Raw genomic sequence first — 17,914 nt, forward strand, 5'->3', positions numbered from 1 at the left:
GAGGGGGGACCTCATTGCCCTCTACAACTACCTGAAAGGAGGGTGTAGAGAGGAGGGTGTTGGCCTCTTCTCCCAAGCGAATATTGACAGGACCAGAGGAAATGGTCTGAAGTTGCGGCAGGGGAGGATTAGATATTAGGAAGAATTACTTCACTGAGAGAGTGGTCAGGCACTGGAACAGCCTGCCCAGGGAGGTGGTGGAGTCGCCATCCCTGGAGGTATTTAAGAAACATGTAGACACGGCACTTCAGGGCATGCTCTAGTGCCCAAGATTGTTGGTTTGTGTCTGTTTGTTTGTGTCTGTTTGTTTGGTGGTTTTTTTTGTTTGTTTGGTTGGTTGGTTTTTTTTGTTGATTGGACTCGATGATCTCAAAGGTCCCTTCCAACCATGAAGATTCTGTGATTCTGTGATCTCCAGACTTTCACAAGGTTGGTCTGAAATGTAGACTGGTTTTCATGGGAGCCCCATTTCTCAGACAGCTTTTGACACACGGCCACTAGAAAGGCTTCTAATGAAAGTTTGGCTCACTGCCTTCACTGGACTGGCTCCTTTGCAGCCTCTGTTCTTAAAACTGCTCCAGGATGTATTTCTGGCATTTATAGCCATATTGCAGCCCATCTGCCAAAGGCTTCGTATCTGCAGCCACATGACAAAGTCAGATATACTTGTCTCAGGGACAGCATTCCCTCTGTAAAGAATCTCAGTATTTTGTTCATTTCTCTTTCAATTCTTTTTTTTTTTTTTTGGGGGGGGGGGAAGAACAAAAACCTAAACTTTCAAAATGTTCATCTCCCACAAAAAATGGATTTCTTTTTGAACCTCTATTTAAAGTGTTATCACTTACTTTCTTAATACTTAACTAAGAAAATGATTTACCATGTCTGCAATTGATTAAAAGAAATAATATGTAATTCAACCAACACTAATAGTGGGACCCTAAGTAAAATAAAGGCAGTGTGTCAGTAAAGCTTTGTTTTACAACAGGACAATAAACAGAGCAGAAGTTTTGCCTTTTTTTCCCTCCCATCTCTCACAGCAGCAGTGGGCATTTTACCACACAAGACAGAAACTCTTTATTGCCTACTTTTAAAATAATGTGTTAAGTACTCATATTCGGTACAGAATTTTTACTATCCATTCATGTAAGACACTCCTTGTAAGACTTTACTTCATGGTTTGTTGAAACAATTGATTGTCACTGAAGTCTCCAAAACATTCACCCAGCATTTCAAAATGACTCCGTTTGATCCTTTCTATTCAATTAATCAAAAAGCCTTTCAAGAGGTAAACCACTGAAATGCTATTCCATAATTACCTCTTACCAAAAAAAGGATGTTCCAAATCTGAAAAAATTTAACTTGCAATGAAAATATCTGTGCAGTATTTGCATTTAAATTCTCTCTTAGGTGGAGATGTAGAACATATAAAAATACTTGTTTTGGTAGCACTGTATATCACAAACACACTTGGTCAGTGAAGTACAATGATTTCTATGCAAAGGCTGCAACAGTGAGAAAATGAGCTAGGAGAATGTGGTTATTTTTATATTAAAACTTATACCCGCATTTTTGAATGTAATTTCAGATGCAGGTTCTCAACTGCTAATCAAACCAGCAATTCGCTAGTGCATACCTAAGGCTATTAATGAATTCTGTAAGTGAAGTTGTTGAACATATAAAATATTATTCTCAGTATCGTTTGCAACATTATCCTATAAATCCAGAACGCATGAGTTGGCACTTCCTTGCTAAGAACAATAGTTGTAAAAAACTTTTGCAAGTAATGTATCTGGCCTCTGAATAGCTTGATTGGACAGACAGGATTTGGAATCTGGTACTATATTCCAAGTATGTAATTTAAATAAATTATTTCAATTATTAAGAAATTCAATGATTGCTACATTTTTTCCAGGATATATTTATCAGCCAAATCACCTAGCTATACAGATGTATGAGAGAGTTTTATACCACCTATTATAAATAAATACTGCATCTCTGTAGAGTGCTTGACTTGTTGTCTTATTCATATAGTCACTGGAAAACAAATACGTCTTTTTGCCTGAGATAATTCTGTTAATGTAGTATTATGCAAGCTCATATCTATGAAAGCCACAGGTTATTTGTCTTCAGTGCAGGTGAAATATACTGTGCAATTTTATAACAATTTCAAGACATGGAATCTTTTATTCAGAACTTGCCTCTTTTTCTTTTTTTCTTTTTAAATTATGTCAAATAGAAGCAGAAGCTGTTAGCTAAGCTATTCATTTCATGTGATATTAAGGCTTTACCTTTCCAGATACTCCCTTTTTTTTTTTTCTTTTTTTTTTTTTTTCATTTAAAATGATCCTTGACTGGCTGAAGTGAATAATCAGAGACATTCCTGCTGCAGTGTATGAAATGGAATGACAGCCTGAGATTGCCTAGACAGAAGATAAATTGTCTGCAAACATTACCTGTGGCTTGTTCACTGTAATGGAGACAGTGACCCCCAACACTTTGTATTATTTTTCAATGGACCAGAGTGAGAATTACAAATGTGAATGCATTTGAAACTGCCATCTGCTATCTATCTACAGGTGGCCAAGAACACAGAGACTGATGTGACGTCCAGGAACATCACTGTGTTCCACAACGGCAGTGATCATGGCTGTATTATAAGACTTTGGAAGCAAAGGGAGAAGTCGGTCTAGGGAAGATGGGAATGGACAGACATAATATAATAGATACAAATAGATTTGATCACGGTTGAGCTGGACAGTGTAATTATAACTGTTTTTCTTAGCAACTACTTACTGACAGTCTGCCACCCTAAATCTCTAGGCCTTTCAAGGACTATCATAACTACCTCTTTTATTTGTCCCCAGAACTTTTCCTTCTCAGCAACACAGGATGATAAAGCATCATCACGGTTAAATAAGATCAAAGGAGTGGGTATTTACTGCTTGAGTTTTTACAAGACCTAAATAGAGATCTGTGGTTTCTTTCATCTTTCTTAAAGTTGCTTAGCAACACAGCACCATGTGTGGTTTTTTTTTTTTCTTTTTTCCTTTTGTCATGGAGTCCTTAATGTTATTTCTGCTTCTTATAGGAAAAAAAAAATACACAGCTGCAAGGAAAGTTCCAGTTACTACACTTTCTTTACATAACAGTTTTGTAGAGCTGTTGGACAAAAGAAAGTCGTTAGAGAAGTTCCACAATGAAAGACAGAAAGAGTCTTTATGTTTTCTCACAAATACTGAGGTTGGTCCCTTTTGGAAGAAGGCACCCTTCAGCTAGCAGGGTGCTCACAAACAATGCTCTTTCCTTTATAGTAAAGTGAACAACTTTTTGCCTACTGGCTGTTGCGGTGGTTAATAAATATTTCTTCACTATAATGAAAAAAAAAAAAACATAGGGAAGAGGATGTACTAGGGAGAAACAGCGTACAGAAATGGGATCTCCTGTGGACATGATAAAACATCCACACTGCTGGAGAATTTCCAAGACACAGTTAAGTAAACTGGATACCCTGCTATGCACTTTGGGTTGTACAAGAAAGTGGAAGGAAGCATGGGCATACACACTGTCCTCACCTGCTTTCATGAGAACACAGATAGGATTGCAGGCTCTTTCATATACTGTCTGGTCTCATTTCAAATTTAAAAAACCAAAAAAAAAAGAAAATATTTGGGGTTTTTTGGTGTATGCCTTTAGGTTTATAACTTTTCATCTTCATCTTTTTGAAAGTTTAGCAAAAGAGAATAAAAAATTTTGAGAGGCCTGTCTTTTCTATATGCATGAAGGGGTACAAAAAGAGGGGCAGTAGTCCTTTCCACCCACTGAAATGCAGATGGTGTTCCTCCCAGTGGTTGTGTAATTGTTAAATCCAGGGTGACTGGGTGTTTAGCAGCCTACAGACCCAAGAGAGTACTGCTCCCTTCCAGACACCTGGGGATCACCCCATTCCACATCACCTAGCCTACTGCTTTTTCCTAGTCCTGTGGGATGTTCCCACATGTTTCAGTGTGCAAAAGAGCAATTTTTACTTCATAGTTTGCAAAGACAAAGTCTTGTTTCTGTGATGCTACAGATACCTTTTATTCATAAAAGCAATACTGGATGAAACAGTCAACATAGTGCAATGCACAAACACAGCAGGCAAATGAATGCTTCTACAGAAAGTACAAAAAAATCTAAGGACCAACCCTGGTCTAAGTCTGTAACTGAGACTCTTCCTGTTATAAAAGCAACAGTTGCTTCCAAAGGGCAGTTCAGCCCTCTTCTCTCTGGCTACAGAAGCAGCCTAGAGAGATCTACGCATGTGGAAAGATGGGCTTCAGCAGCCTAAGAGACAAGCTTTCTTGGATTAGAGTGACTTTTTTGCACTGATTTATGAAGCTACTGCAGGATAAATTTTGTCCATTCCTTTAAATATATTCCTGTTTCCTTGTGGCCAAGTATGACTGCAAAGAAAAAAAAATAGGAGAAAAAACCAAACCAAACCAAACCAAGAAACAACTATGCTTTTATGCATAAATAACTTATACAGTCTTTCAGGGAGTTTTGTGTATCTCAGACTCTTTATAGTTATTATTGTTCTTTAGTGATATATGAATTTATTCAATTCTCAGCCAAAATGTCACAACTAAACCAAACTAAAACTATTATAACAAAAATTTGAAACTGGTAAAATCTCAAAATATTGTCATGAAGTATCAGAATTTCAAATTTAAGAGAAGGCAACTGTCCTTTCCCTCTGATCCATCACTATGCTCTGAGGAGAAGAGGGAACAGGTACTCCTGTAACTCATGCTACTCAATGGCATTCATGTAGCTATTTTTTAAACTCCTAATTAAAGCACATTGGTTAAGTGTCCCTATGTGCAAAAGAATAAAAACAGAAGTCAACAAGAAACAAATCAAAACAAAAATGAAGAAAAAGTGGACTTTTTCTAGAGTAATAACTGAAGACGTGTAATATTGTGAACTAGGACAGAATTCCTTACATTTCATTATTATTATTTTCAGGAAAACAAATCTTTAATTGGTAAATTCCTGTAATTTTTGTAAATTTGCAGAATTTATTGTTCAGACCATGCTTCCTTTCATCATCTGTTTCTCTTCATAATGTAAGTATCTCACAACCCCCCAAGGATACCAAAATCCTAGTATTTCTGGTTATAGATTCCTTTCTTTTCATATTGACTACATATTAGTAACTCAAAGAAAACAGAAACATCAGTGAGTGTTCACAGATCCTTTCCATAGTTATTGAGGCTGTTCAGTGCTTGCCAGCTCAACTCTATTCACCACATCTCTGGGCCATGAAAAAGGAGCTGAGGCACAGTGCCAAAGCAAAATTTGCTAGTGCAAGACAATAGTGCAAATTCTCCTGCCCCACAAAGCAGTTTGGCCAGATGGAAACTGAGTACTGGGAACAGGCCTTTCCCTACACTGACTCCCAAACTATTTCTGCAGATTATTTGGGAGAGTGTTAGTTAGTCAAAGGCAAAATTGTACGAGGGATCATTCTAAAATTTGTACAATACAGAGAAATCACATTCCCAAGCCTGGGTACAATTTCTGGCAATTTTCAGTCGCTGTTCAATTCACTATTATATATTCAGCCTTCAAATACTATGAACAAAAAGTAATCTGCCCAGTAACTGCTACCAATCCACGTCAGTGGACCATTTACTTTCCAACAGGCTGTGGGAAAAATTTCACTGCTTCTCTCTCCCCTGCAGGCTCAAGAAAGATTTAATAGTAGCTGCTGAAGGCAGGTTCTAGATAGCTTCAGTAATTTTTTGAAGGGATACTGTAGCACATTTAATCACACATTACTGGCTACTAATATATTAATAAGTATATTTAAAATTATGCTGTAAGACACTTAATGAGAAAAAGCTTTGTACACTCGTTGACTGCTCCATGAGCTTTTTCATTGTGTCAGTCCTTCAGAGCACTTGGCGTCTTCCAGGATGAGACTGAGCCCAAATTAATTAATTTAAAAGCCTAAAGTCCTATTGACTTTCAGTAGGACTTAAGCACTGATTTCTCCATCATTCATCTTTTTCAGCAGTTTACAGCATAAGGGTTTGATCCTGTCTGCAATAAGCAGAACAGGGGGCAAAACAGAACCTGAGCCTGCACTAGCAGGAAGGCTTCTTTATGGCTGCCATCTCGCCCCTTTCTACTAACCAGAATATTTCTGAAAGGCTAATGACCAGACTGGACTATAACAAAATGGTTCTGTACCAGTAGGGAGCAGGTGAAGCTGCCCTTACCCCAAGGGAGCTCAGATAAATCTTAGAAAGCATCAAATTCTTATTTGTTTCATTTTTATTTCTAGTATATGGCCACTACTTTCAGGTTGGGGTCAGAACAAAATCTCCTCACATTCCTTAGCCTTTCTGTCTGCACCTCACTTACTTACAAGGGCAAGAATGAACTATGCAGAGTCCCTGTTTTTCTCCTTGATGCTCACAATGGCAAGAAGGGCCTGACATGTTTACTCCTACGCAGTCCCTGAAACTCAACCTACAGCCTAGTCCATGTGAGGAGGGTGTAGTCAATACCACAATAAGATCTGCACCTACACCAACCTTTCCCATAAACACTTGCAAGGGCTGTGTGATCAAAGCCTAACAGGGACATTTTAGAAACTCACTTGAATAGCTAGGGTAAGAATGACTTTACATAGCTGTCCTAAATACAAGCACCTAGGAAATGAAATCTGGTCAGCAGCACAGTGGTTAACAAGAAGGTTGAAAAGTGATCCAACCATGGTTTCTTTTACTGGCTTTTACTCTCCCTGCTGCGGGATCTGCCAGGTTTGTACCCATGGGCCTGAACCAAAGGCTCTTCACCCATGTATTGTTTATGTCTCCCCTTACTTGATGAGGTCTCATGAATGTCAACCTAAGATATGTTCATGTTTAGCCACCAATTTAACTTTCTGCAACTTTCCTTAAAAATGGAGAGAATTAAATTTCATCAGTATGCTTCTCTAATAAAAAATTATTCCCTTTCTACAAATTTATAATCAGGTCTAATTTATGGATAAGCCTTGTTCTGCATTCATTTTTTACTCTCCCATGTTTTAAAGAAAATAAAATAATAAATTACATCTACTGCTTGCAATGTTTTCCCTTCAGATTTATCTGAGATCTGACTTAGCCCCTTACATTTCTTCTTAATTACTGGCAAACAGTAGTCCTGTAGCTGAGGAACTTTGTGATTCCTTGCAGGCTATCGTACATCTAAATACTTAATTCAAGCTCTACATCTTTATTCAAATTTACTTCGCACTAAAAAGAAAAGCTAAACTTGTCTCTGAAGAAAGTTATTAGATACAATAGGACACCCCTTCTTGCTTCAGAAAGGCCCACCACACTTTATACCAACTGATCTTTAGAAGTATTTTCAAGTTCAGAGACAGAAGAAGAGAGAATAATTTTTATATAAAGCACAATTTTAAATTCTGCCTTACAACTTCATGTTTATGAGTTAACCAATACCCCAGACTGGCTAACTTATAAACAACAAGGGCCTTGACATCAAACTTATGCCTGCACAACTATGTGCTTTACTGGTTGGAACAATTTCCTTCAAAAAAATATAATAGCGTACTAGCTGCAGAGCTAATTAAAAATACCACTTCTGAAAACTTTTAACTTATTTTAACTTTGAAAAAATCCAACAATATTCAAGACAGCATTTAATTTAAGAATCAACAGCAAGGCATGAACAACAAATTATAAATAATCTGGGTCCATTTAATGAATGTACTTCAGTTACTACAGTATGGCTATACAATCATATACCTTAAAGTTTGTGAGCTGAGCTGTTAGCTATTACCACACCATTCATCTGCTTCAAAGGAAGCTAAAGGCAGTGGCTCATGGAGGGATTCCCTTTGTAAGGGAAGAAAGAACTGATGAGGAGGTGCTACGTTCTAGCTTGCTTCACCTACTGCGTGTATCCCTGGGGAGGCTGGCACATGTTAGTACAACAGTTTCCTATGTGCAAATGTGAAGAATTGGGCCACAATTTTATAATACTCTGCCAACTGTTGGCTCTCTGCTGACTCCCTTTCACCTCTCTCTCACACTACTTGGTGTAGAAAACATGACCGCCCTTCAACTGATCATGCCTCTAAACTCAGAAAGAAATGTATAATCTCTTCCCTTGATCTCCTCAGATGCTTACATTGCCAGATAGAGAAGCTACACAATGAGCATCTAAAGCTACTTTCCTCCTCCTTGGATGCAGCAAAAAAACTTCACCAGAAAGTGCTGGCTTGTGCCCAAGTGCCTCTCTCAGACCCTCAATGGCTCCATGGGCTTTCAAGCAGACTGAAGCAGAGATCCCCAACTGATATTTCCTTTGTATCTGACCCACCAGCAGGAGAGTCGGAGGCTTGAATGCCTCAGGGGGCAGGCCTGAGGCATTCAAGTTGCCAAGGAATCCTACTGTTCCCATTAGTCATAAAACTGCAGAGAAGTTCACTTTCACTGAGCAGCCAGAATGCTCAACAGAGCTGCTAGGTTTGTGGGATATCTGCTGAAATATATTACTTAGGTTCATTTCAAGACAGAAGTATTTTATTCAAGAACCTGTGTCCTCCTGAAAGGGAAGCTCTGTCTTCTGCACAGATCTACTGCTTAGATTCTGATGTAGAGAATGGACAGTGACTGTCAAAGGGCTTACAAAGCTTAGGGCAAGTACTGTAATGATAAGATTTGACAAAATACTCATATTTAAGAAAGACATGTCCGTGATTTAGGGAACACGGTTTTAAATTGTAACCCTTTGGAAATATATACAAAGACACACCCACATGTATGTTTTAGTATAGTAATATACATTTGTAATATGTGTATTTCCATAGTAATCCTTCAGGTTCACACTTGAATAAAAGTCAAAAGCTCCAAGTCTTCAATAATAAAATATGCAGGACTGTTATATATAATTAATACAATTAAAGATTTATGAAAGCTTATTTCTAAATTTACTTGTTGATACTGGAAAGAGCGGAGTCTCTCAGTCATTATCCTTCTTCCTCTCTGTCATTTCATACCTTGAATTCTTTCCTCCTATTCCAATTGCACTTTCTTTTCTTCCTGTATTCTCCTATATCCTTCCCTTTTCTTTTTCCATAAAGCCTCTGCAAAGCTCAAAAGCCTCTGAATTTGGATGTCTGTTTTATGACGGGTGAGAGGTGACTGAAACCAAGATTTGTTTTTTCCCCAAATGTCTAAGATACAACAGTGATTTATAACCCAAAGTACTTTCTTGAAAATATATATTCTACTTGTAACCCTTTTTATAGAATCATAAAACAACTTTCAATGAAGGAGAAGCTCAAGATTCCAAGAACAATCTTTATGTCCTACTTGAGATATCATCTAGTTTGGTGATCAGTCCTGAACCTTATTTGCTGGAGGCTCTACACTCAAAAGCTAGCACAGATTTAATGCCAGAAACTACTGTAATGAAAATGATAATTTGAGTTTAAATAAAGACTAGGCCAGACTTCTCATGTCTTGCCAGATTTCTTATATCTTTTTTTCTCTTATAAATTTACTTATTAGAATTATATTTTTACAATCAAAGTCTCACAAGTGAAAAACAACATAGCTATTAATTGACAATAAGCTGATTGACATTACTTGGGTATCTTATCCAAATCCACTTACATTATAAAGGTAAATTGAGATGTATTTTATTCAAAACACAAAACAGACCCCAAATTCACGAAAAACCCCAAATCCACTGTTGCAAAATATAACCCTGAAGACGAGTTATTTTATTTTCAAGTACTTCTTTTATTTCAGTTGATTCTTACCTGGACAAGGCAAAATGTTGCATTCCTGGTACTCTAGAGATGGGCCAAGGCAAGGAAGTCCCCCATACTTGGGCTCAGGATTGCTGCAGACCCGTTTGCGGTTTCGGATACCTCTACTGCAGTCACGACTGCACTGAGACCACGGAGACCAGGGTGACCAGGCACCATTGATGGTATGAGCAGAGTATCGTCCAGAACGCAAGAAATCCCCTGACAGTCCTAATAAAATAAGGGTTGGAAAAACGCACTGAATTAAAACACATCTCACCCCAAAACAACCTTTTCCTTTTCAAATAGTAATATGACCAGGAGGGTTGGTCCTCTAGTCTTACAATCCAAACTGTAGTTTTATCTCAAGAACCTCTTGCATAAGAGAAATTTCTTAATCACTTGCACAGACCTACAGTGAGGATGTGGATCCAACTCTTCAGTTAAAGCTTTATAGCTGCATTGACTGAACTAAAGTCAATTTACTCCACCTGAGGATGATAAAAATTATCTCCTGCACAGGAACTGTCATCAGAAAATCTCCAAATACATTACATAGGTATTATTGCCTCTGTTTTAGTGGAAGAAGGTGGCAAAGAAGACAAGACTGAGCTGCCTGTGACCACTCATCGAGCCAACTCCCCTGGTCCTACTGCAGGGCTCTGCTCACTTGATCTACCCAGCCTCCCTCCACTAGTGCTTGCTGTGCCCAGAGGCTCATGAATGTCTTAGAAAGCAATGCACTGTACTTATCCTAACCATAGTCAGACTTTAGATAGCGTACAGCAATAATTCCACAAAGTCTAGTGAGACTGCCCTTTTGTGGAGAGCGTTTTGCCACTTCAAAAACTAGTTTATTTTCCACTGAGTTGAATTGTTCTAAACCACATATAAGCTATGGAAATCAGCCCTTTGGAGACACACACGATAGAATACTTCCTAGTTAAAATAACCATCTGGCAAATGGAAGATATCTTTTCTAAGTGAGTTTAGTATTGAGAAAAGGCGTTAGATTAAACAGCAATGGAGACTGAAGTCCACTATTTCTTGTTTACAGCATACAATCAACATGCTTGGATGTAGTCCCTGGTGAAGTTCTAATAATCTGCAGTTAATTTGAGTATCTTTGTCACTTTCAGGCTTGGTTCTGCATGGAAAAAGACTACCTCAACTGTATTCAGCACAACACCAAACTCACTCTTGAGCTGTAGCATTACCTCTAAGCATTGCTACTAAGCATCTCCAGCAACACTACTGGTATTTCTTACTGTTGCCAAAGCAGTTCACCTTCCCCAGTGCTAGCATCACTGGAAACTCTATGATCGATGGACCACTAACTGCTACTTTTATTACAAGCACTTATTTAAATAGTTGCAATGAGAGAAAGTCCCAAGAATGGTACTTAAAACAGCAGATGATGTGGCTGCCTGCCTATGCTAGAGCTTCAGTATTGCAAATGTAAATCCAGATGAATGGTACCATCAACAGTGCAGAAATGCAGGGGATTGTTTGCAGCTTAAACTGCAGCACAAACTTTTGTTCTTAAGAAACTGTTTTATGCCCTACGCACAAGCACAGGCACTGTGGGCGTATCAAATGGAGCTAGAGAAACAGAAGATGTACTGAGTCCTATACTGGAAAGCTACAACTAATACTGCGAAGAGACTGCCCAACAGGACTCCTGGACTGCATAGGACCAGTACTCTGGATAATCAAAATGGAGAAGCCCCTCATTCATAGTGTCCAGTACTGAAACAATTATGCCCTATTTCTACCTGTGCTTATGGAATTAGTAATAATGCTTAAGTTCTGCCCTTTCATCCCAAAGTAGATGAGACTGCATATCTTCATTCAACACGACAACAACTGGTAATATTGGAATGATGATGCAGCAACACAGAAATACTTGTAAAAAGCAACTGATGATCTTAATAAGAAAACAGCAGAACAGCAATATAAAAATGACTAAAAATGGGTAAAACCTCCCAGTGACTATAGAGGGTAACTATTTCTCTCCTGCTGAGCCATATTCTATTACACAGATATTAAAAGCAGCATTTCAAGAAACATGACATACATTCCAATCCAGTAAGAAGCAAATACAGAGAAACAGTAAGGGAATTCTGAATACAGGTTCACTTTCCAGCTCTGTAAGAGCTTTTTTTTTTTGCAATTTTGTATCACTTAGGTCATGGAAATGCCCAGCTTATGCACGCAGTGAGCTGTGAGACCAAAATAATAGTGTTTTTTTTAAAACAGCATTTCAAATTAAACTTTTTTTGTTAGTTATTAAATTAACAGCAAACAATGAAAAAAAGTGTTAGACTAGATTGCTAGTAATTTTCTTCATAAAACACTGCAATGTTCATCACTTCACACCAATACTAGGACGTTCTGAAGACATTTTTGCACTACAGGTGTACCTTTGTCAGTTCTAAGGAAAATGTGTGACCTTATTTGCCATTATGATATTAGATTTCTTGTGATTTAAATTGGCGAGTGGGGAGGGGAATCTTCTAAGGGAAAGCTCTGAGGCACTTTAGCTCTGAAACAGAAAAATATTCTAAAGAATTTTTTCAGTGTAGAGTTTGGTCTGCAGCAAGTGTTCCCCTGTTTTTTTCTTTCCAAAGCATTAAAAAAATTATTACAAGGAGCAGTCTTTTCACAGTTTTACTGTAACTCGTACAGTGTTTATAGAGCGGGTTTAGAATTTTCTCTTCAGACAGAAAACACATATTAAAAAATTAACATTATGACACTAATGACATTAAAAATAACAAGATCAGTTTATGTTCTGGAAATACAGTACTATTTGTTCCTCGAACAACCTTATAACCTTCTACATGAGTTGACTAGGTTCACGGATGAGGGGAGAACAGTGGATGTTACTTATCTCAACTTTAGTAAGGATTTTGATGTCCCATAACTTCCTAATAGACGAGTCAACAAAGGATGGGCCAGATAAGTGGACAGTGCAATGGATTGAAAATTGGCTGAACAACTGTGCCCAAAAGGTTGTGATCAGTCATGCAAAGTCCAGCTGCATGAAAGTCCCTAATAATGTATGCCAAGGGTCAGTTCTGGGTCCAATCCTGTTTAACACCGTCATTAATGATCTGGACAAGTTTGATGATGATACAAAACTGGGAAGAGTGGCTGATACACCAGAGGGTTGTCACACTTTGACTAGGCAGAGAGGAACCTCATGGAGTTCAACAAGGGGAAATGCAAAACCTTGTATCTGGGCAAGAACAATGCCATGCAACAGTAGTTGGAGGCCAACCATCTATAAAGCAGCTCTGTAGAGAAGGATCTTGGGGTCCTGGTGAACAACAAGCTGACTGTAAGCCAGCAATGTGCCCTGGTGGTAAAGTAGGCAAACAGCTTCCTGGGCTACACTGGGAAGAGCCTTGCCAGTAGGTTAAGGGAGGTAATTCTTCCCCTCAGCACTGGTGAGATCCCACATGGAGTGGGCCCACATGGGGCCCAGTTCTGGGGCGGATTGTGAAGGAAAGAAAGATATGGACTTACTGAAGCAAATCCAGGGTAGGGCCAAAGGAGTATCTTTCATATAAGGCTCGGAGTATCTTTCATGTAAGAGGCTGAGAGTGCTGGGACTGTTCAACCTGGAGAAGAGAAGGCTCAAGGGGATCTCATTGCTGTGTATAAATACGTGATGGGGGGAACAAAAAAGAGAGATCCAGGCTCCTCTTAGTAGTATCCACCAACAGGACAAAAGGGAATGGGCAGAAATTAAAAACTAAAATTCCATCTGAACACAAAAAACCACCTTTTTACTGTGAGTGTGTTCAAATACTGGAGCAGGTTGCCCTTAGAGGTTGTGTAGTCTCCATTTATTGAGATATTGAAAATTTGACTTTACAAGGTCCTGGGCAACCAGTGCTAAGTGACCCTGATCAAGCAGGGCAATTGGACTAGATGACCTCAAGAAGTCCCTTTCAACCTAAATGATTCAATGATAATTAAGTACAATGAAAAAAAAAAAAAAGTAGAAATAGTTAACTCTCAACCCCAGCTTTACTTTTACCTGGACTCTTACAAAAACTGAACTTGATCCATTTATTCTATTGAGGAGATTTGACTGATTATTTGACTTACTATTTGACTGATTGTATTCAGAAGTTATAGGAGAACACTGTGAACAGATGGTTATAAATCTGTGTTATAGATTATTCTACGGATCCTTCTTGAGTACTGTAAGAGTTTAGGCCTCAAGATGTGGGGAGAGAAACTAAGCAGGTGGTCTCTCTTTCAGATACATTAAAGAATAAGGAAGATTATTTCTTTCAAAAGATGGCAAGGCACAGAATGACTGCCTCTCTGAACACAAAACTCTAAAGAGAACGTTTGGCAGTGACAGAAAACTCAATCTGTGTAAGTATCCCATCAATGCAGTCCCTTCATTTCTACAAAAAACTGTAAATATATCCTTCATAGGCAGATACTGGAGAAGAAATCTAAGAGAAAAGAAGACAGTTGAAAATTAAAGTAATGAGACATCATTCTGTAACAAACCTCTTCAGTTTAAGGACCTTGTGCTTCTGAGGCATTTTCATTGTGTTACAACTCAGAACATGCAGTCTCTTTTAAATAAAAGTCGTTCAATATCCTATATAGCTAATATTTAATAAAGGCTCCCCCCTAACAAGTTTTTAGTATTAGGACATTGATACTTTCACGTGCTATTTTAAAAAGGACATATGGAGAATGGGTGAATTAAGAAGAGTTAGGGTTGTTCAGCCTGGAGAAGAGAAGGCTCTGGGGAGGCCTTATTGCAGTCTTTCAGTACTTAAAGAGGACCTACAGGAAAGATGGGGACAAACTTTTTAGCAGGGCTTGTTGTGATAGGACAAAGGGTAATGGCTTTAAACGAAAAGAGGGAAGATTTAGAATAGATGCAAGGAAGACATTTTTTACAATGAGGGTGGTGAAACATTGGAACAGATTGCCCAGAGAGGCAGTAGGTGCCCCATCCCTGGAAACGTTCCAGGCCAGGTTGTACGGGGCTCTGACCAATCTGATCTAGTTGAAGATGCTCCTGCTAATTGCAGGGGCGTTTGGACTAGATGACCTTTAAAGGTCCCTTCCAACTCAAGCTGTTCTACGATTCTGATTTGCCTAGCATAATACCAGCATGAGGACAATCCAATAAATCATGTGCACATATACGTACACACACAAATATGTACTTATACATATGCATGTATTATAAATACATACACACGCACATATAAAAAAGAGGACTCATGATCTAATTATTACAATTCTGCAGAGCTCTTGTAGCTGTCCATGCAAAGACTCTGTTTCAAATGGAAAGTCCAACCACTGCTTGCTTTCTTTGGCCAACTGATGTGTAGTAACTTGTTAAGCTATGGAAAATGGATGGAGAATAAGAATCATTGAGTCCTTCAGCTAAGAAGTCCTGTTTATTGAGGCAGTGGCAGGGGCAGGGGACGGGGGCAGAGGGTGTAATGTAAAGCTAACCAAAAGATTACATTGTAGAATTTCTTCAAGAAAAAACTTCTTCAGAAAGTAATTGGCTATACAGAACCGAGACCTATCTGTATCACAGCTTACATCAAATTCAATAGGAGAAGTTATAAATATGAAACCATTCCAATCTTTCAGATCAAGTGGCATGAAACTATGAAAACTACTACTTTTCTCATAAAACTGTGGTTTTCTTGCTTGCCACCTCTGCTTGCCATTTGGGTCACATTCTGATTGCTCCGTATCCACCTCCAAGAACAGAAACCAGATTGTGCCACCCAACAGAAAACAACATTAAGCCTTCTGTATTTCTCATCTTATTTTCCTCAAGATGAAAATATCTGGCAAAAATGGAATGCAAGGGCCAATGCCCTTAGCTTGGTAACAGCAAAAATCTAGTTGCTAAAACAACACCTAAGCTCTCCTTATTAAAATTTTATCTACAGAAAAAGTTGTGAAATCTGCAAAAGGAATGATCAGTCACAGCATCGTCAGTGAATTAATGAATAGTTTTCTCAAGACAGACAGAACAGCTGTGAATCAAATCCAGAACTGGCATTTACGACAGGTTCATCATTCAAATGTTTTAACTAAATCATTCTCAGAAAGCCTATGGCTGACTTAAAGCCCTCTGAACAACTAGATGTAGGAATTCTGCTTGCAGTTTACTAGCAGGCTTATTTTCACTTGTTAGAAGTTCTACTCAATTAATAAACTGCTGCACACTGAGGCTAGAAAAGGGAATTTAGCTACTTAATCCCAGTACAATTTTAAACAGGCAGCTGGGCTTTCCTAAAGTAAAAATTTGCACAAGTAACAACAAGTACTGCAAAAACTTCAGTAAAAGCGATCACAGGGATTTTGTGGACAAAATAACCATCAACTTCTAAGATGAGGGAAGACAGAAGGTATGAACTGACATCTAAACAGAAGACTATTCTCTCATTTTAACTGTTTATGCTTTGTTCAATATAGGTAAAATTACAAAGAAATGAGCTCTGCTTTGCTGCCGATTTCCTTATTCCATTATACTTAACAAGCATGTATAACAGAAAAAAGATGTCTAATTATGTAATTCTGGTCTAAACCAAGATCACAGAATCATAGAACGGTTTGGGTTGAAAGGGACCTTTAAGATCATCTAGTTCCAACCTCCCTGCCATGGGCAGGGGTACCTTCCATTAGACCAGGTTACTCAAAGATGATTTGAAAATTTCTAAGTAATTTTTAAAAACTTTTTGGTCGAATTGGAATAGTCTTATAAATCCACAAGAAATTAATTCTGTTCAGAGATATGTTAACATGAAAGTCTCCTAGCCCTGACTAGTACAGGAGAAAAAAATCTGCCTTTGCAGGAGCCTGTAATGAGATTTTGATTGGCCTGATTCTTCTTGAAGACTGCAACATTCCCAGCCGAGTTCAATTAATTTGCCTTAAAGTGAGACTCTAATAAAGCACATATATTTATAATAATTCTCTAGTCTAGCCTGTAGCTAAGGAATACAGCTCTAAATAAGAGAGAAGTAGTAGTGACACCTGATAGATTATATTACTTGACTGATTTATGCCTTATGCCCTCCTGTTCAAACCTAACAAAGAAAATTCAATTATCCAAGCAGTTTAGGTTCATGACTTTGGGAAAAGACAATCGGGACCCAAAGTATCCTGAATCATTTCTAAATGACAACATGAAACACTGTTTAAAGTGCAGCAGGTAATAAGGATAATCAAAGATTGTTTCAGTGTTGTCACTTTCTGAAGATATTCTGCAAGATATTTGACAATAACTTTGAAGCATAAAACTTACGTACTTTCAGGCCTATATACCTGTAAGTTTATAAAAACCTTATAAACCTTCTAAACTTACTTAGTAAAATTTAAATGGAAATATGCAATGACAAACACTAATGCAGTTAAAAAAAAACCCAAACAGTATGCAGATTGAGGATGTTATGTTATCACGAGAACTTTATTTCTTGTACCTAGCTTTTCTGGGTTTAAATATTTAATGCCAAAGCTCCAGTGAAGACTTGTTTTTTGTCAATCAAACTTGAATTTGTCATCAAATTCAGTCTAACTTCCACAATTCATTTTGTTCTTATCTCAGAATACCACAGTTTAGCTTCAATAGGACAGTATGAGATAACATCTCAACATGTACTCCTCCTGACTACAGGACACCGCTTATTATCAGCACCTGTTTTATTCTTTACTAAATCCTGAATGCACTATAGATTTCTTGCAGGTAACACTAGGGTTTAATCTATCTCTTCACAAAAGATTGTGGCCATTAAAACAGTATTTCAGACAAAATTACATCCTGCCTTCAAAAATAACTATTGTTTTAAGTTTGGCATAGAGAAAGCACTGACAACTGAGAATCTAAGTTCAGGTTTCTGGGTGCCTTTTTCTCCTTTAAGGAATTTGTGACTTTTCTTCAGATATTATTCTCCCTTCCACCTCCCCCCCAAAAAAAAACCTTTTAAAAAGGGAAAAGAGCAAATAAAAGACTCTTTAAGACTGTTTGACTGAAATTAGAAGGGTTGTCATTGCTTAATTGTTTTCTGAAGGTATCTAACTTTGGCC

The 17,914-nt window shown here is 38.0% G+C and overlaps 1 protein-coding gene across 1 annotated transcript in view; it reads right to left on the bottom strand.

Annotated features, from left to right (window-relative positions):
* The window catches only part of SEMA5A (semaphorin 5A), a 227,816-nt gene that overhangs the window by 15,085 nt on the left and 194,817 nt on the right, over nt 1-17,914 (bottom strand). Inside the window, exon 16 of the mRNA XM_074146236.1 lies at nt 9,830-10,048. Coding sequence (XP_074002337.1) covers nt 9,830-10,048 — 219 coding nt within the window. The remainder of the gene's footprint in view (nt 1-9,829; nt 10,049-17,914) is intronic.

Source organism: Numenius arquata, chromosome 4, assembly GCF_964106895.1.
Source record: "Numenius arquata chromosome 4, bNumArq3.hap1.1, whole genome shotgun sequence".
NCBI classification, from domain to species: domain Eukaryota; kingdom Metazoa; phylum Chordata; class Aves; order Charadriiformes; family Scolopacidae; genus Numenius; species Numenius arquata.